Here is a 20,083-nt window from a genome sequence, read left to right as displayed (position 1 = left end):
GTCGTTCAGCATCATCAAATTTGTACAAAAGTGTAATAATCAACTCAAACCTTTTTTGTGTTGAAAATTAGTGGTATGGCTTTTTGAGATTCTTGGATCAAGAAACTATTGGATGAGATTCTTTTGGTTCTATTTTTTTATTTTATTTATTTAATGCACTATAACGTTTACTATGAAATATTTGTGGGGGGTTCTTCACATATTCTATCCTAATTTTAATTTTTTTTTAATTAAAATGTGAAATTAAAAAAATCAAAACATAAACTCTAACTAAGAATAATAATAATATGTAAATAATAATTTTTTATAACCCATTTTATAACTATTAGGGAAGCGAACATGTATGTACAAGGCATGTGCTTGATCTCCCTAATCGGAAATCATTTGAATTTTGACTCGTTTTGGGGGTGACAAAGGGATCATATCATTATACTTTGAGCCAATGTGTTTTATGTTTACTATATAACCAAGACAACCCATTATCTACATTTAAATTGAGAAAATAGAATTGTTAATAACTTTATGAATTAAGAAACCTTTTCCGCTTGATCTGACTTTAAAAGTATCTGAATATCAAGTTTGTCTAAATAAAGACATGTCGAAACAATGTTAAAAGCTATACGAATTCTGCTGCAGAGCCATCTGGAAACTCTGTTTCTGCATTTAATCTGACAAGATTGAGGTAGATCTAATCGTTAGCAGATAGAATGAAGAACATCTTCTAGGAAAGTTGTTGCTTCACTAAGGTCTATTGACAGATCAAGTAATTTGTTTGACTAGTTTAGGGTTGCAACTATTTTTGCATTTGGTTATCCACCTTTTTACTTGGTTGGCCATAATCATTCTTGAAGCATGATTGTTGAAGCTCACTCGTACCATGATCTCAATAAAATAGTGAGTAAAAGTTTTTTTTTTTAAAGTGTTAGGTTTATAAAAAGACTTGCAGTAGTAAAATTTATAAACTAATATTGTTTGTTGTGGTATATCAACTTTTCTGAATACATTAGACAAAGCCATTTTGTGATGTTATTTTTTTGTGAGATTTTTTTGTGAATCTTGCACTTAACATTTCTATATTCTCAAGTCTGTTTCTCACTTATTGCTTACTTTACCTAGTCCTGTCACGAGTCAATTGGTGCAAATAAGTTTAGGGTTGCAACATTCATGGGACCTATAATTTTTTTCAACTCAACACCTTTTTACACGTGGGACCCATAATCTTTTTCAAATTTTCATAAATATATCTAAACTCATTTTAACATTCAAACACATTTAAATTCATCTTAAATGGACCCCACAAAATTTACTCCACCATCTTAACTCATTATTATTTATAAAGAACTCAACTAATAGATGTTAAGATGAGTTTATATATATTTATGAAAATTTGAAAAAAATTGTGGGTCCCATGTGTAAAGAAATGTTGAATTGAAAAAAGGTTGTGGGTCTCACGTGTACATAGGTTTTAAGTTGAGATGAATTTAGAAATTTAAAAGCTGGGTGTTTGGATGTTAGACTTAATTTAAAATTAAACTAAATTGAGTTGAACTCAGATGAATTTAACAATCAAATAGGGTTTTAATGTAACACCATATGAGATCATGGAATTTATTAAAAAATTAAAAAATATAAATATAAAAGCGGTGGAGGGAACTTAGATTTTGGCTACGTTTAGGTAGTGAGGTGATTTCAAATGATCTGTGAATAATAGCAAAAAAATTATAAAAAAGTAATAATAAAATATTGAATAATAGTAAAAGTGTAATACTACATATAATCGTGAAGTGTGTAAACGTCATGCAGCCGCTTTGAAAAAAAAGTAAAGTCCATTATTAAAAAATTAATTTTTTTTTCATGTGGATCTCGTATTTATTCAATTTATTCAAAGTGATTGCGTAGCGCTTGCACATTAATGACTGTAACTATCATTTCTCATCGTAAAAAGTAGTGAAAAATAGGTAAAAATTGATGATAAAATATTAAATAGTAATGTTCACTACCCAAACACACCCACACTTTTTCTCAGCCAGGAAATCTTCCACATCCAGATTTCAAGCCATTCCCCCTCCCTTTTTCTTCTCTCTTTCTTCATCAAAACCAACCACAACTCATCCCCCATACCCAACTATAGACAACCAAAAGAAATACTTACGAGTTATGACCAATAAATTACTACTGATCCTGCAACATTGAAACTACTCGTGTACATTCATACACTCTTCCACACGTGTACAAGTGTATATGTGCATTACTATGTGTGGGTATTGTGCGCACAGCCTATGATTTAGATATGTCAAGCCCGAACTCAATTTGGCAAGTAGAAATTAGACAGTTGAATAAAAAGCAATACATGGATGCATAAGTTTTAGAAAGGATAATACCCAAAGAGAAAACACTAGGGACACAAAGGGATCCCACAAACTGACGTGGCACTGTGCCACCTCAGCTAAGTTCCCCCCCCCTCTCTCTCTCTCTCTCTTCCCAGCCTCTCTCCCCCTTTCGCTTCCCTTCCAGAGCCCCCAACAGAGACATAGAAAATCCCCATCACTGCAAAACTCCATTAACAGGCAAGAAAACTTGTCGGTCTCGAAATGTGTCCCTTTCAATCTAGCTCTCATCAGCTTCTTCCTCCCAGCCAATATGGCCTTATCCATAACCTTCATCGTAAACAAACAATCCATTCCTCTTAACTCGGTCACATACACACTCCCTAAATCCCCACAGAGTGATTTGGTAACCTGCCTGTCCCAACTCCTCTACACAACCCTGTAGCTCAACCTCTCTCTCTCTTTTTCACTAAAATTACACAATGCCCCCCAAATACTTTCCCAATTGTTTTCACTTTAAAAAGTCCTCAAAAGCAGGAGTCTGCAGTTAAAGTCTAATAATACACACACACTCACTCAGGTCAGAAACACGCAGGGAGCAAATGATGATGGGAATGTTGAGGCTTAAGGCTTTGGGTAATGACCTGAGTGAAAATGACTGGGTATGGTGTAAGACAAGAAACATATTGAGAAGCAAATGGGTTGCATGGCTGGGTTCCTTCAGATCTTCGACCACAACCAGATTCTCACCGACAAATGCCCCTACTCCAACAAGCGCCTCCCTCCCTCTTCGGTCTCTCTCTCTCTCTAGGTTCCTTCAGGACAAGACAACTCACCCAAACGAGTTGTCAAACATATGCCCAAATGAGTTGGCTGGGTTCCTTCAGACCAACAAGGGGTGGCCCTGAAGGGGCACTTACCACAGACACATATGCCATAATCTAACATAATGGTCAACTATCACGATTATAGAAGAAAAGAGGAAATTTGAAATTGGATGTTAGCTCAACTACAAATTTGAACCCAAAGAACACATCCATAAGACGACCTGAGGTCAAACTTATATAGACTTTCCCCTGATTCAATTATAACACCTAACATAAAAAACATAAGATGATTAAGAAATTTGCAGAGATATAAATAAATGGACGACAATAAAAACAAAATGCAAGATCTCAAAGGTTGAGATTATAGATCATATATAGAACAATAAAGTTGGAAATTGATAAATACTGACCTCAAAAGTAGCACTTGTTGTCTCTTTTCTTTTTTGTTAATATTAATCCTAGAAATCCACACCTAAATATTCATAAACTTCATCGACCCTAATCAATGGGACAAAGTGAGTAGTGTAACTAGGGCGGCATAGTAGTATTTCTAAATAAAAAAAAGCATGAACCACGAGTCCAACTAAATTGGTACTCTGATTTCGCATACCAACTTTAATTAAATCTTCCATACAACAACATTTTTTATAGGCAAGTTTGTATTAATTGAAAGATGAAGGGTGGGGAGCTCCAACAAAACCCTCTTCAAACTCATAATAGTCCTAAATAAAGAGTAAAACAGTGGGAAGCAGAGAATAGTTAATGGTCTGATCATGAGTTTTCTATGCTAATCAATAAAAGGATTGTCGTTAATGGGGTTGATGAAATCCATGTGAACTTGAAATGAAGCTCGAGAGGACAAAATAGTGGGATGCTGGAGGAGGAGGAGGAGCTATTTTTCAGTTTTTCCATACGCTTTCCAGATTTTGGAGACCTCTCCATTTGTAGTCCATACTTCTTCACTTCATTAGTTTTGGATTCATTTTTCCGCATACTTGAGGACCTTGAGGGAACCTTCATCCCAATATACCCCAATATCAAGTCCAATATAACTGAAAACACAGCCAAGACCAAGATTAGACTTTTTTTGAAGTACAGATCCAAATGAAATAGAACAAGATCAAGCACAAGATCTTCTAACACTCTTCATACAGAAAGCCCGAGGTGAAGAGGAACGGGAAGATCAATTACCATATACCTGAAGAGTACAGGTTAGGGTTCAAGCTTATTGTGTAGATAGAGTGCTGAAGCTTATTGCAACAAGCACTTCCAAAGTGGTCTTTCAAATTCTGTCTATGAGACTTCATCTATGGTTAGAACTTAGCACCAACATCAAAACCAAGCTTAACTAATAGATATCCTCATCTGGCAATCATTAAGTTTTGCTTGTTTGGGTCCAACACCTTCACGTAACAAACCTTCATATTATGCGAGAGAGATTATAATTTTCTGTCCTTTGAAGGATTAAAACTTACAAGTTTAGTAGAACTCTGTAATTTTTACAAACATAACAAAACGATGGGAGGGATAAAGAATAGGAAACCTTGTAAAAAGGCATTTTCTATATCCGTCAAGACTTCTCTTTTCAAATTTCAGTCAACAAAAATCAAGCCTGCCAAAAATCTGGTTTCCCCATTTACTTCAGGCAAGCAGCATGTCAACAAATTGATTCTTTTCCCCTTGAAGGGAAATGTGGCAAAAAGGTTGTATGTTTCTTCTTCCCCGCAAATGTAGCAATTTCTTTCTAAACAAAAATTGACGCACGGGTGTTGTATAGATGCATATCTCTGCATGCTAAAGAGGCATCACGTCAATGTTGGAACAACGACATTACCGGAAAGAATACACACTATAAATTGAACTTTGAGAAAACACGTAAAAGGGCTTACCTTAAAACTGCAGACTGAACCAAAAGCCAAACAGATGGATGATCCAGAGGAACATAACAGTTCGATAATAAAGCCAAAGCTTTCTTCCTCAATGGCAGCAGTGTATTCATCAATTCTCAGCTAGAATTCGATTTATTCATTTATCTTATCATCATCGTGATCGCGCCGAAGAAACTTTAGGTGCTTGTCAATGCCACGAGAGACTAAAGTGATCTTCTCCATGAGCAAATGCGACCTATCTCCAGCAACAAATTCACTGACCACACCATCCACTTCAATCAAGCTACATCCCGGTACCTTTCTTACCTTCTTCTCTTTCATTCCCTTCCTTACCTTTGCCGCATCATCCCATTTGTTAGCAGAAGCATACATGTTGGAAAGAAGAACATGAACCCCACCATGGTCTAGACTCTGCTGAACGAAGTGCTCGACCGTTTCTTTACCCAGCTCAAAATCTCCATGAACTCTACAAGCATTGAGCAATGCACCCAACACATACGAGTCTGGTTCCATTGGCATCGCCCTCACCACCTTCTTTGCCTCTTCTAGCATCCCTGCTCTCCCAAACAGATCTACCAAACAGCCATAGTGTTGGACCCCTGGCTCGATCCCATAGTCCTGACTCATGCTATTGAAAATTCTCACCCCTTCATCCACCAGCCCCATTCGGCTGCATGCGCTTAAGACACATATAAATGTAACTTCATTAGGAATAACTCCTTCACTCTTCATCCTAATAAACAACTCAATCGCACTTGTACTCAAGCCATGATTTGCTAGGCCCGAAATCAAAGAAGTAAAGGCAAAAACATCTCTATTCGGCATCTCATCAAATACACAACGAGCAGTTTCAATACACCCGCATTTTGCATACATGTCAACAAGAGCAGTGCCCAACACTCTATCTAATTCCATCCCATTTCTATCCACGTAGGCGTGTATCCACCTTCCCTGATCCAATGCGCCAAGAAAAGCACACGCAGTGAGTGCTCCCACAATGCCAGCATGATTTGGTCGAAAACCAGAAACTTGCATATAGTTAAAAAGCTCCAAAGCCTCTTTGAACAAGCCAACTTGTGCATACCCATTAATCATCGCACTCCAAGAAACAACATTCTTCTCCGGCATTTGATCAAAAAACTCCCGTGCAACCCTAACCAATCCACCCTTCACATAACCGTTAATCAAAGTTGTCCACGTAATGACGTCTCGATTTACGCTCCCATCAAACAATTTACGAGCTGCGCCCATGCAGTTACAAGTCGCATACAGATGGATCAACCCGTTCTGCACAAAGTCATACGATTCCCAGCCCAATCTGATGACTTGGGAATGGAGAATTAAGCCCAAGGAGACATCAGAGAGGTCAGCACAAGCTCTAAGCAGGAAAGAGAAGGTATAGTTGTTGGGTAAGAAGCCACTCTCGAGCATATCCTTATAGAGAGATAAAGCTTTAAGGGGTTCACCCCTCTCGGAAAGAGCTCTGACCATGCTGTTCCATACCAATGTGGTTCGATGCGGTAGATGGCAAAAGAGTTGGCAGGCGTGAGTTAAGTCGACGCGGTTGGACACTGCACAGAAGGAGATGATCTTGGAAGTGGCTTGAGGATCCAATATGGCGCCTGAAACTGTGAGATGGGATTGAATTTGCTTGACGTGCATCATGGTAATGCATTGTTCCAACAGGAAGAGAGCTCTTTGACTTCTTGCTTTCATGTATCTGAAGCCAAACCCCCCGATTTGATGCCACTACAAAATGCACATGAGAAAGTCCCAATTTGTGCATTTAAGTAGGAGTGTAAACTCAAATCGGAAAATCGGAAAACCGGACCGGACCGGATAGAACCGGATCGATTTTACGGGTTTTAAACCAGTCCGGTCCGGAACCGATTTTTAAAACGTAAAAACCGGCCGGTTCCGGTTCCGAAATTTTTTGGACCGGACTGGACCGGTTGATTAAAAAAAATAAAGAATAATATTTTTATATATAAATTTTATACAAAATATTTTATATATATTAAATATTAATATATATAAGGTTTATATATAATGTATAATTATAAATTTTTATGTGAAATTTTATATATAACATATATATTCATATATGAAATAATTTTTTATTATAATTTATAAATTATTACATAAAATGTTAATACTAAATCACTAAAAATTTATAACTAATACTAATATATAACTTATAACTATACCAATAGTCTAATATTAATACTATTATATAGTCTAATATATTAATAAAAGTATAAAACAGTTTTTTTAAATCAAATTTTTTTTTTTGTTAAACAAATTTTTAATAAAAAATTGTGAAATTTACATTTTAAAAAAACCGGAAAACCGGATCGGACCGGACCGGAAACCGGTAAAATCAGAAGTACCGGTTTATGAGGGTAACTGGTGCATAATCGATTTTGAAAAATACAAAACCGGTAAATACCGGTTCGGTCCTAAATTTTATCCAAAACCGGACTGGACCGGACCGGTTACAGCCCTACATTTAAGGTACCACATTAGAAAACCTAGGTACTAAACCTAGAAGAGTTATGCTACATGTAAGCCTCACATTCTGTACATCACTTAAAAAATATGTGATTTTACTATTTTATCCTCATATTTCATATTTCATATTTCATATTTCATATTTCATGAAACATGAGGGTAAAAAAATAAATTCACATACTTTTAAGTGGTGTGCAGGAGTGTGAGGCTTATGTATATAATTTTTCAAACCTAGAAAGTTAGAACCACAAGTTAGATTCACCCAAAAGACATCTAATAAGTCAATTCAATTTCAGTTTAATATATTTAAGTCGCATATATAATAACACAAGTCATATGAAGAGATTTTCAATTCAAAATTGCTAATTGTATCTCAATCTGCTTTGAAAACTCAACCTTGTCAAGACTCAATTTCTATGAAATCTCATTATTGACCCAATTGAAGGCAAGTCATGGCATTGCTAGATACATGACGCCATATACACTGCGAACATGGCACAAACCAAGTTAAGTACTTATAAAAGTTGCATGATAAATGATATGAATCCGCGCAAATGGAATCTCTTGAACCTACAATCAATTTGAAACTCACCCAAGAAAGTCAAAATCAAGTCAATAGATAAAGAATCTAGACCCGATGAGAACTCGTTTCAAGAACCTAGACTATATTAAAATCTAGATCCGTTGAAAAACCTGTCTCAAGAATCCAGATTACAAGGAGGAACGCCACAAAAGTTGTGATTTACTTTTGATAAGTTCAAAAGTTCAATCAAGAATAAGAGGAGGAAAACTCAACTCACAATAAATAAAGTCATCAAATTTCATAAATTTCTTAACATGAGACTATAAAGAGTATTTAAAGCAAAACCTAATTAAACCCTAACCAAAATAAAGCCCCATATTCCAAAAATACCCCTGAGCGAATAGTACCGGGCCTCAGTACGACGCTACAGTAACTCGGCTACAGTACTTTTGAAACCCTAGTTCGCTACAGTCCTTCTTGAAACCCTAGTTCAACAAAATAATAAATTTCCTAACATGCCCTTGAATAGGCCCCCCTTAAGTCCTTCTCATAATTAAACCCAATAATTTTAAACTAATAAAATAAGTCATTTAAATGAATTAAATAAATTGAAAGCCTTCAAGAGTCCAAAGCTTTTAAATCATGTTGTTACTCTCTTCCAGAACTTATCAAATGAATCAAAACTGAATTTTCATTCTTCAAGTCCATCTTGGGTCTTGCTAGCTTTATCCCAAGTGGATTGTGTCAATCATTGCATTGCCTCCTTGATATTTTTGGCCTTGACCTTGTAATTGACTCATTTGGAACTTACAAAGGATCTTTAAGACTAAATCCATCTTAGTGCCCTTCATTCCCCCTCTCCTCAAAAGGATTCGACCTCGAATCTCCACCTGGATCAAAGGAAAAATGTTATTAACATTGAAAATAGCATAAATATGATACTTACTTGAAAGATCCAGTTTATATGCATTTTCATTAATTTTCTCAAGAATTTGAAAATGTTCATTCAAGCTACTGTTATCATCAACAAGCAAAAGCATCAAAGGTAAATGAGTAAGTGGATTAAAACCATAAACAATTTCAAACGGAGAATAAGAAATAGTAGTATGCAAGGTTTTATATGCATACTCTAATAAGAGCAAATGATAGTCCCGCAAACGTCCATATAATAATTTAATGAATAACAAATGATACTCCCACAAACGTTCATGAAACACACCTAAAGCTTTCCTTAGACTAAGATGACCACTCCAATTACATGCAAACTCTATGAATGGCAAGTAATATTTCCACAAATGTTCATGCAACACGTTAATGAATGACAAATGATACTTCCACAAACGTTTATACAATATGTCAATGAATGGCAAATAATACTCTCACAAACGTTCATGCAACACATTGAAAGTCTTCCTTACACCAAAGTTACCCAACAAACCACCATGTTTATCACACACAAGCAACTTACACATAAAACTAGTAGGCACACAAAATTTATTCTCTCTAAACAAGTACCAATCTGGTTTATAGAACTTACCAAACAATGCTTTCTTACATGTTCCATATACACTAGCAAAGTCATCATCATTAATATGCAATTCCTTATCATATTCAAGTCTCAACAATTTTGTATCTAAAATAAAGACAAGGACATACCTTCTTGCTAAAGCATCAACCACAAAATTTTTCATACCTTGTGTGTATTTGAATACATGAGGAAAAGTCTCAATAAAATCCTCCTGCTTAGCACGTATTTTAGTCAACAACTTACATTGTCCCTTTAAGGGTGTCAAAGACTAATGTTATTCAAAGAAAGGTCGGTTAGGAATTGTCTCACCTAACACAAAATCAATGTAGTGCTCTATCTCCCTAATAGGTGGCAATCCACTAAACACACCGGTAGGAAACACGACCTCATATCCCTACAACAAAGAGACAATAATACTAGGCAAACATACATCAAGTTCGTTAGTATTAAGATTCGCTTTAGCATAAAAACTCAATTTTCTCTTTGTTTTTCTCTCACTTTCTTTATTCTCTCTTTTCTTTCCACTCTTTTTTTATTTTTCACTCTCTTTTTTCCTTTCACACTCTTTTTTCTTTTCACTCTCTTTTTTTTCTGTCACTCTCTTTTTCTTCATCTTTTTTTGTACTCTCGACCTCACAATTATTTTTCAACTTATTCTCTTTTTTTCCTGAGATCTTAGTCTCACCCTCTTCTGTTTTCTCTCTTTCTCCATTTCGGCCTCACTATTTCCTTTTTTCTCAATCTCACATTCACTCTTGTTTTTCAGCTCAATCTCACTTTCACTCTCACATTCACTCTTGCTTTTCAGCTCAATCTCACTTTCACTCTTTCTTTTTAACTCATACTCCTTTTCACTTTTTTTTTTATCACTCTCACTTTCACTCTTACTTTTTAGCTCAAACTCTTTTTCACTTTTTTTTTTATCACTCTCACTTTCATTCTTTTTTTTTTTATCACTCTCATTTTCACTCTTTATTTTTTGAGCAACCTCACTTTTCAGTTTCAATTGGTCCCCATGAACTTGTATTGGGCTTAAAGGTGCAAGTTTAATTGTTTTTTCATCTTTTTCAAAACTGTACATGTTCCTTAACCCATCATGAATTACCTTCCTATCATACTGCCATGGCTTCCCCAACAAAATATAACCAGCATGCACAGACATTATATCACAAAGGACCATATTCTGGTATTTTCTAATTGAAAAAGAAACTAGCACTTGCTTATTTACCCTAACCTCCCCTACAATCACTCAACCACTGTAACTTGTATGGTTTAGGGTGTTTCAAGGTAGGTAAATTCAATTTCTCAACTAAAGTAGTGCTAACCAAATTAATACAACTTCTCAAATCAATGATCATACTACTACCTTGTTATTGATGTGGCATCTAGTATGAAAAATGTTCTCGCTCTGCTGCTCCGTATCATCCATATTAATTTGTGTATTGAGTGCATGTCTGACAACAAGAGACTCACCATACTCTTCATTTTTAAACATAGTCTCAAAACTAGGCTCATGTCACTTATTACCTCTCCCACCTTACAGATTTCTAATTACCTCTTCTTAATGATCCATCTTATCTTTCATTTTACCCAACACTAAGTTCAACCAGTCAAACTGTTGTTGCATGGCTAGCAACAAAAATGATGAGTTATCTGTCATTCTATTTGGTGATAAGTTACTCCTATGAGACATTGTAATGTGCTGCACAAAAAGAATGTTAGTGAAAAACTTCATACACTCTCTTACGTGTTTACACTCAAATAATGGCACTCCACTCGTGTTTCACTCTTAATTGACTTTTTATTCGATAATAATCTCACACTCTCATGCCTTTTTACCTCAAGAGTTCTCCCACTCAAGTTCTTTAAGAACCTATTGAACTCAATCAAGACAATGCAACCTTATTTTATCCCAACAAGTAATTAGGTCCAAGAAACAAGAACAAGAGAAATACGGAAGGAATAAAAATGATACGTGAATCAAGGAAATGATACGAATGAAATAGTAACAATAAGAACATATACCAATTAGAATAATAATGTATGCAGCCCCTTTGATGATAAGGCTCAAGAAAAAATTTCGAATTTTTTTTTCTTGTCTTTTCACCAACTAATTTGATCACAATCAAGAATAAGCAATTGAAAAAATCCTAACAATAACTCAAAAATCCTAGGATAAGTGTGATATACGGCAACTTCTAGAACAAAAGATTTCAGCCAACACAAACCCTAGAATAATGAAATTTGGTAGCCCTAAGAATAGTGAAGAAATTCGGTAGCCACCTCTTTTTTTTTTTATAATCCTAGAACAATAAAGTCTTAGAATTAAATATAGAGATGCAAGAATTAAAAAATAGAGGCATATCTGATTGGAAATCTTACTCTGAATACCAAATGATATGAACCTGCGTGAATGGAATCCCTTGAACCCACAATCAATTTGAAACTCACCCAAGAAAGCCAAAATCAAGTCAATGGATGGAGAATCTAGATCCGATGAGAACTCGTTTCAAGAACCTAGACTTTATTAAAATCTAGACTTGTTAAAGAACTTGTCTCAAGAACCCAGATTACAAGGAGGAACGCCACAAAAGTTGTGATTTACTTTTGATAAGTTCAAAATCTCAATCAAGAACAAGAGAAGTAAAACTCAACTCACAATAAATAAATTCATTAAATTTCATAAACTTCTTAACATGAGGCTATAAAAAGTATTTAAATCAAAACCTAATTAAACCCTAGCAAAAATAAAGCCCCATCTTTCAAAAATACCCCTAAGTGAATAGTGTCGCGACTATAGTACGTTACTACAGTAACTCAGCTACAGTACTTTTGAAACTCTAGTTCAACAAAATAATAAAATTTTCAACATACCCTTGAATAGGCCCCCTTTAAGTCATTCTCATAATTAAATTTAATAATTCTAAACTAATAAAATAAGTCATTTAAATAAATTAAATAAATTGAAAGCCTTCAAGAGCCCAAAACCTTTAAGTCATGTTGTTTCCCTCTTCCATAACTTATCAAATGAATCAAAACTGGATCATCATCCTTCAAGTCCATCTTGAGTGTTGGAGTCTTGCTAGTTTCATCCCAAGTGGATTGTGCCAATCCTTGCATTGCCTCCTTAATATTCTTGGCCTTGACCTTGTAATTGACTCATTTGGAACTTGCAAAAGATCTTTAAAACTAGGTCCATCTTGGTGCCCATCAATAAAGCTAAAGCCATCAGAATTATTCATGTCCCTTTATCAAGGAGGCTCCAACTATAGATCATTTTTCCTCTACATAATGGTTACAAGCATAAGTTGAAATGCATATTTTGAAACTGCTAATTTATCCCAGATTGTTGTCTTGAAAACTACATTCTTGTACAGATATTTCAAATCTAACATTAAATAAACAAAATTGAAAGATTAGCAACCTAGATATCCAAGTTTAAATTCAATTGTTACAACCGTTCAGTCCTTACCTTAGTAGATTGGATTTCTACATCAAGAAGTTCAATCTGAGCCCGATACACATTCATCAGTAAAGAAGCATGATCCAGAAATTTGATCACGAACTTGTCAAGAAAGCGCTTTTCAGTAGGTAGAAAGAAAGTCGATGAGCTTATATGAGTCTTGAGAAAACCATAGGCTTGCAAAATTTTAACAACTGAACATCTAGGGATAATCCTCTTCTTCAAGCTTAATAGTATAACAGTAGGATTTCTAGCAATATCTTCAAAAGAGAAACCCATTTGATTTACGAGGAAGTCCATTGCTTTGCAAATCTTCTCTTCTGATACAAGCATACATTGGGGAGCCCTTTTAAACACTAAGAAAGCAACATTCGTGGACCAATCCCACCTCTTATAAACCTCCAATTTAGATTCCCATTTTGGTTTCTTCACTTTTAAAAGCACTTGAAGTGCAATGACAAACGCTGATTTTGAAGGATCAAATCCCATTTCTTTCACCTCCTGGAGAGCCACATCATACCTACTATGCTTCATGAATGCCATATCCGGATAATCACTCACTAGCAGAGAGATGGTAGATTGAGCCACTCCAATCTCTCTCAAAAGTTCAATATTTGGAACCATATTATCCACTACACTATTTAGAAAGGACCGTGACAAGCGCTTTAAAGTAGTGATGACTTTATCATCTTCAAGAAGTACGCTCTTTAGAAAATTATAGCAGGGTATAAGATGTTGATTTAAGCTTCTTCGTAGTAGTCCAAGGGACTTGGTGATGATTTTCTGGAGTTTAGAGCTTGAAACACCTATAGAACGAAAAATCTCAATTTTGGACAAAAGGATTTTGCCAGGATCAACTAAAAGCAATTGTGGGCGTCTTTGTACAATTTTAGTGACTTGGATATCGGCGAATCCATTCTCTTTGAGTAGGTTACACACTGAATCTTGTCTATCCGGGTTTTCAAGGTCTAAATTCTTGGAAGCTAAAATAGCTGATTTTGGGGACAACTCACAAGAATTTATGAGGTAAGACACTGTAAAAGAAGGTTTCCCTTTTTGTTGCTTGTCCTCATATTGAAATAAACCTATTGATGCAAATGACTTGACAAAAAAAAATGCATTTTTCTGAATGAAACCCAGTTGGGTCCTCCTGTATGTGAGTAACAGTTGTTGTCATGAACAGATAGAACCAAACATAATCGACTCACCAAGTTTGCCTGAGACAGCTTTAACTGTTCTCTTCTGATTGCTTGAATAATCATTCAGGGAAATACTGGCTGAAGAGTCAAGTTCTTCATGAACTTCTGAATCTGACGAGTGCTTGGGAGCCACAAAAACTTGCCCCACTACAAATAGATAGATTTCTTAAATTAGAAAGATAACAAGGCGTGTCAAGATAAACAGGGGAAAACATTCAAACTACAATTGAATAACAAGATATCGAAAATTAAGACGCATTCGCAAGTTGTACTAATTTTTAAAACTAAAACTAAAGAGAGAGACAGATCATTGACCCCGGCCAAGCACTTAGCAGTGTCCATCATGCAGCGTTCTTGTTGCTGCATGATAGACACATGTACCACTTAATATGCTCAGCCCTAGCTAGGGTAACCTTTACACACTTGCCATGGAACCACTTCTCGTAGATGTCGCAGCAAATCCAAAATTCATCTGATGCAAAACTCTCCGCACATGATCCACACAAGGTCAATCCATGCTCTTCATCCTCATCAATGATTTGATGTTCGTCCTCTGCCTGCATGCCCTTCAGATATTTTTCTTGAGATTATGATGTCAGTAGTTTGGAGTTTGACTTGGATTTGTTACTACCATGATTTGAGACAGACGACTCTTCCTTTACTTGTTTTTATGCAGTATTGGTCACCACTTCAAAGACTGTTGGAAGTTCATTTATCATGTCAAAGAGCCGCTTCCTCTCAGCCTTATCAAATCCAAATCTAGCACCCAAATAGAAGGCAACACCAAGCAGCCATGCATCACTATGGACAACAACTAAAGATAACCAGTCCTTTTCTTGCATGCTATTTCTGGCAAAGTTTATTCCCAGTGCAAGCTCTGGGAGCTCAGGAGGCACTTCCTCAGTAGGTAAATTAACTTCCCATTGCTCACCAAGAAGGCCATACAAGCATAGATTCTCCTTCTCTGGATCACACTGCCGATAGAATTCTTCAGCATCAATAGTGAGGGCTTTGAGTATGCATATTCGACTGCCTCTGAAATCCCAAAAGACCTCCTCCACTGTTCCCGAGTAGTTCAGAACTCCACCTCCTCCTTCCACACACACACACTCTCTCTCTCTCTCTCTCTCTCATGTGAACCCAAAAATACAAAAATCCAAGGAAGTCACAAGAATGGAGATTATCAGTAGCTTGTTCTAGATGTATTTTCCACTTTTGACGACTATCTGTTTGGCATTTTAGATTGTTTAAAACGTACTCATTTGTTGCAATTCTCCTCAGCATTTAGTGTTTTCAGGTGCACGGGCAGCTACAACTATTTGGTCAATGGCAGAGGCTCTACAAATAGAAATAAGAACAACTTGGCATCTTTGACATTGGAGCAATTCACTTTGTTATGGTATGCCTTTTGATTTTGAGGATTTGAACTGAGTTAAATACATGAGCTTTTAGATGGAGTAGCCTTATTCTTTAGAAGATGAGGTGATACTTTCCATGTACATGTTGGTTGTGGATGAGTAATATTGAATTTTTTTTTACCTCATGCGGGACTTGAATCTTGCTAGAGCTCTGGAATACCTTCCCTGGATTGTTTTTGAGTCTTAATCAATTCTTCTTGATGAAACACGTACATATAATTTTCCATTTATAGTGTGAAGAATTCCATATCCTTTACAGATGCGTCTCATTTACATTTGAACACAACATGGATAAACCTTAGCATTACCATTTTTTGTGGCAATCTAAGGAATTAGTGATAACAAATTATAAGAGTGGGATTCTGAATTGCAGCACACTCAGAAGAGAGCAATACAGGCGACGCTCTTTGAAATAATGGGTTGTTAGCCCCTCTGAGTTTGCTGGTTTTGTAAAAGGGCAATGGTTCACTCGTAGAGAGTGGAAGCATACAACCACAGGACAATATATGTACAAATCAGTTACGTAAGACATCATAAATCCCTGATATTGGAGCGTACAAAAAGTGGAAATATAACCAAAGTTTTAAATACCATACCGGAGACTGTACCGATCAAGGCACCAGATCGAAATATTTCAGTACCGGTACCGTTTCGTGTATCGTTTCGGAATAATATTTCGATTTCGATATCGGTACCGTTTCGTATACCGTTTCGAAATAGTTTATACCTAGATAAATATTATATATATATATATATATATATAAGCATTAACTGTATTCCAAAATAACAACAAAATAAGTCATAAACTCTATAATTCTCAATACAAGTTTTAAGTTACAACTAACATAAGTTCTTAAGTTTTCAGTTACAACAAACTTCATATAAAAAAAAAAACAAATAGTTACAACAAACATACTTTTTTCGAAATATAGATGTTTACTGAAATTGTGAAAATACCATCCAAGCATGCTGCAGAATGTGAACCGTATTTGGGGTGGTACAAAACAGAGCTATTATCTGTACCAGACTGATGGCCAGTACATCATATATTGGCCGTACCAGCCGTTACGTTACGGTATAAAAAAAAATGAATATAACTCCGGAGTGCATATAAGGTAGTCCTACAACAGATGAGTCTGTACCACATTAGAAAACCTAGGTACTAAACCTAGAAAGTTAGAACCACAAGTTAGATGCACCCAAAAGACATCTAATAAGTCAATTCAATTTCAGTTTAATATATTTAACTCGCATATATAATAACACAAGTCATACAAAGAGATTCTCAATTCAAAATTGCTAATTGTATCTCAATCTACTTTGAAAACTCAACATTGTCAAGACTCAATTTCTATGAGATCTCATTACTGACCCAATTGAAGGCAAGTCGATGGCATTGCTAGATACATGATGCCAAATACACTGCGAACATGGCACAAATCAAGTTAAGTACTTAGGAAAGTTACATGATAAAGCTAAAGCCATCAAAATTACTCATGTCCCTTTATCAAGGAGGCTCCAACTAGAGATCCTTTTTATTCTACATAGTAGTTACAAGCATAAGTTGAAACGTCTATTTTGAAGCTACTAATTTATCCCAGATTATTGTCTTGGAAACTACATTCATATACAGATATTTCAAATCTAACACAAAACAAACAAAATTGAAAGATTAGAACCCAAGATATCCAAGTTTAAATTCAATTGTTACAACCGTTCAGTCCTTACCTTAGTAGATGGATTTCTACATCAAGAAGCTCAATCTGAGTTCGGTACACATTCATCAGTTGAGGGGCATGATCTAGAAATTTGATCACGAACTTGTCTAGAAAGCGCTTTTCAGTAGGTAGAGTAAGAAAGTCCCTGAGCTTATATCATTCTTGAGAAAACCATTGGCTTGCAAAATTTTAACAACTGAACATCTAAGGTCCATTGCTTTGCAAATCTTCTCTTCTGATACAAGCATACATTGGGGAGCCCTTTTAAAAGCTAAGAAAGCAACACCCTTGGACCAACCCCACCTTTTATATACCTCCAATATAGATTCCCATTTTGGTTTCTTCACTTTTAAAATTACTTGGAGTGCAATGACAAATGCTGATTTTGAAGGATCAAATCCCATTTCTCTCACCTCCTGGAGAGCCATATCAAACCTAATATGCTTAATGAACGCCATATCCGGCAAATTAGTCACTAGCAGAGAGATGGTAGATTGAGGTGCTCAAATCGCTATCAAAAGTTTAATATTTGGAACCATATTATCCACTACACTATTTAGATAGGCCTGTGACGAGCGCTTTAAAGTAGTGACGACTTTATCATCTTCAAGTATGCTCTTAAGAAAATTATAGTAGGGTATAAGATGTTGATTTAAGCTTCTTCGCAGTAGTTTAGGGCACATGGTGATGATTTTCTAGAGTTCAGAGCTTAAAACCCCTATAGAACGAAAAGACTCAATTTTGGGCAAAATAATTTTACCAAGATCAGTTAAAAGCAATTGTGGGCGCATTTGTACAATTTTAGTGATTTGGATATCGGTGAATCCATTCTCTTTGAGTAGGTTACGCACTGAATCTGGTCTATTTGGATTTTTAAGGTCTACATTCTTGGAAGCTAAAATAGTTGATTTTGGGGACAACCCACAAGAATTTATGAGGTAAGACACTATAACAGAAGGTTTCCCTTCTTGTTGCTTGATCTCATATTGAAATAAACCTATTGATGCAAATGACTTGACAAAAAAGAATGCATTTTTCTGAATGAAACCCAATTGGGTCCTCCTGTATGTAAGTAACAGTTGTTGTCTTGAACAGATAAAATCAAACATAATCGACTCAGCAAGTTTGCCTGAGACAGCTTTAATTGTTCTCTTTTGATTGCTTGAATAATTCTTCAGGGAAATACTGGCTGAAGAGTTAGGTTCTTCATGAACTTCTAAATCTGACGGGTGCTTGGGAGCCACGAAAACTCGTTGTGTTAGGCTATGAAGTAATAAAGAATAAGGATGCTTCTCGACGGCACCCTATATATTAACCATTAAGAGAGAGAGAGAGAGAGAGATAGAGAGTAGTCTTTATTTTGGGGAGAGTAACTTGGCAATTAGGGTTTTCAACCGGATGCGGATGTTAAAATGCATACAGATAATCGTCAGGATTAATCTAGAAATAATTTGGATGGATAATTAGATTCAATTTGGATATCCGTTTTGTAATCGAATATCCAGATTTTTCACATTTTTTACTATAAACCCAATATCCGGATTTAATCCAGATTTTTAATTTTTTTTAATAAAAAAGAAGACTTTAAAACTTTAAAAAAATGTTTTTATACCACTTTTGTTTTTTTAAAAAAAATTGATTTCATGCTTAAATTGTCCAGATTTAAAAAAAAAAAAATAATTTAAACACTTTTTAAAAGATTTTTATAAAAAAAAACAAAATTAAAGAACAAAATAAATAAAAATACAAAATAGATAATATTGTTGTTATATCAAAATGCAATACATAAATTTACAAAGAACAAAACAAATAATAATACATCACAACTAATTAAACTAATACATAACAATGCAAAAAAAAATAATATTGTCGAATATTTTCTGTACAAGTATTGATCAAACAACTTGTATTATCAAATTTGGAACAAAAACAGTGTTTTTTAGAAAATAAAATAATCCGAATGGATAACCGGATATCCAGGTTGTATCTGGATTTTTCTCCCTTTTTCGGCTATAGATCCAGATATTTGGATTATAACTAGATTTAATCCACATTTAGTCCGGATTGTAACTAGATTTAATCCAAAATAAATATTAATACTTAAAAAAAACTGTTTAAAACTTTAAAAATATTTGTATAGCACTTTTTTAAAAAAATTAAGATATCATGTTTAAATTGCCCAGATTTAAAAAAAAAATAATTTAAACACTTTTTAAAAGTTTAAAAAAAAAATAAATAACAAAATAAATAATATGTTATTACATCACAATGCAGATATTAGCTTACAAAGAATAAAACAAATAATAGTACTTCATAACTAATAATAATGCAAAATAAACTGATGTTTTGCTTATGTCCAAAGTTCCAATATTTTGTTTTGTATAAATGGCAGAATCAACCTTAATCTATAGGAGACTTCAAATCTCCCTTCTCTATGAAATCATCGGCACCCTTTTTTTCACATCGTTGTAGAGTTTTTAAAGAACAAGAAAAAAAAAGGAATCCGATTATGGATAACCGAGTCACAAAACTGGATTCGTAACCGGATCTAGGTTTATCTTACCACTCTAGGTGTAATTCGAGTGGATAAACACCCAGATGCTCCAGGATTTCGAGTTTTGACCAGATAGGAAAAAAATCTGGCCCGATTCTACACCCCTATTGGTAATTGTGACATAAA

General features: G+C 35.1%; 2 protein-coding genes and 1 pseudogene across 6 annotated transcripts; all 3 read right to left on the bottom strand.

Moving 5' to 3' along the window:
- Nucleotides 1–3,815: 3,815 nt before the first annotated feature.
- LOC108997985 (pentatricopeptide repeat-containing protein At5g66520-like) lies at nt 3,816–6,782 on the bottom strand. Of its 5 annotated transcripts, none has more exons than XM_035693007.1 (3): nt 5,044–6,782; nt 4,698–4,948; nt 3,816–4,206 (listed from the first exon to the last, which is right to left on the bottom strand). In XM_035693007.1, exon 1 carries the CDS (start codon nt 6,757–6,759, stop codon nt 5,176–5,178), a length of 1,584 nt encoding a protein of 527 aa, XP_035548900.1. In that variant the 5' UTR covers nt 6,760–6,782; the 3' UTR covers nt 3,816–4,206; nt 4,698–4,948; nt 5,044–5,175. The 5 variants fall into 5 exon arrangements, with proteins under 5 accessions (XP_035548900.1, XP_035548902.1, XP_035548899.1 ...); XM_035693006.1 differs by lacking the exon at nt 3,816–4,206 and adding an exon at nt 4,215–4,557; XM_035693009.1 differs by lacking the exon at nt 4,698–4,948 and having other exon boundaries at nt 4,187–4,206.
- A 6,274-nt stretch (nt 6,783–13,056) lies between these two features.
- LOC108997986 (transcription termination factor MTERF15, mitochondrial-like) lies at nt 13,057–14,526 on the bottom strand. The gene is made up of 3 exons (XM_035692767.1): nt 14,523–14,526; nt 14,277–14,414; nt 13,057–14,153 (listed from the first exon to the last, which is right to left on the bottom strand). Exons 1-3 carry the CDS (start codon nt 14,524–14,526, stop codon nt 13,057–13,059), a joined length of 1,239 nt encoding a protein of 412 aa, XP_035548660.1.
- An 82-nt stretch (nt 14,527–14,608) lies between these two features.
- LOC108997960 lies at nt 14,609–15,763 on the bottom strand (annotated as a pseudogene).
- Nucleotides 15,764–20,083: the final 4,320 nt, after the last annotated feature.

Source organism: Juglans regia, chromosome 8 (assembly GCF_001411555.2).
Source record: "Juglans regia cultivar Chandler chromosome 8, Walnut 2.0, whole genome shotgun sequence".
Taxonomy (NCBI): Eukaryota; Viridiplantae; Streptophyta; class Magnoliopsida; order Fagales; family Juglandaceae; genus Juglans; species Juglans regia.
This window is presented reverse-complemented; position numbering and strand designations above follow the sequence as displayed.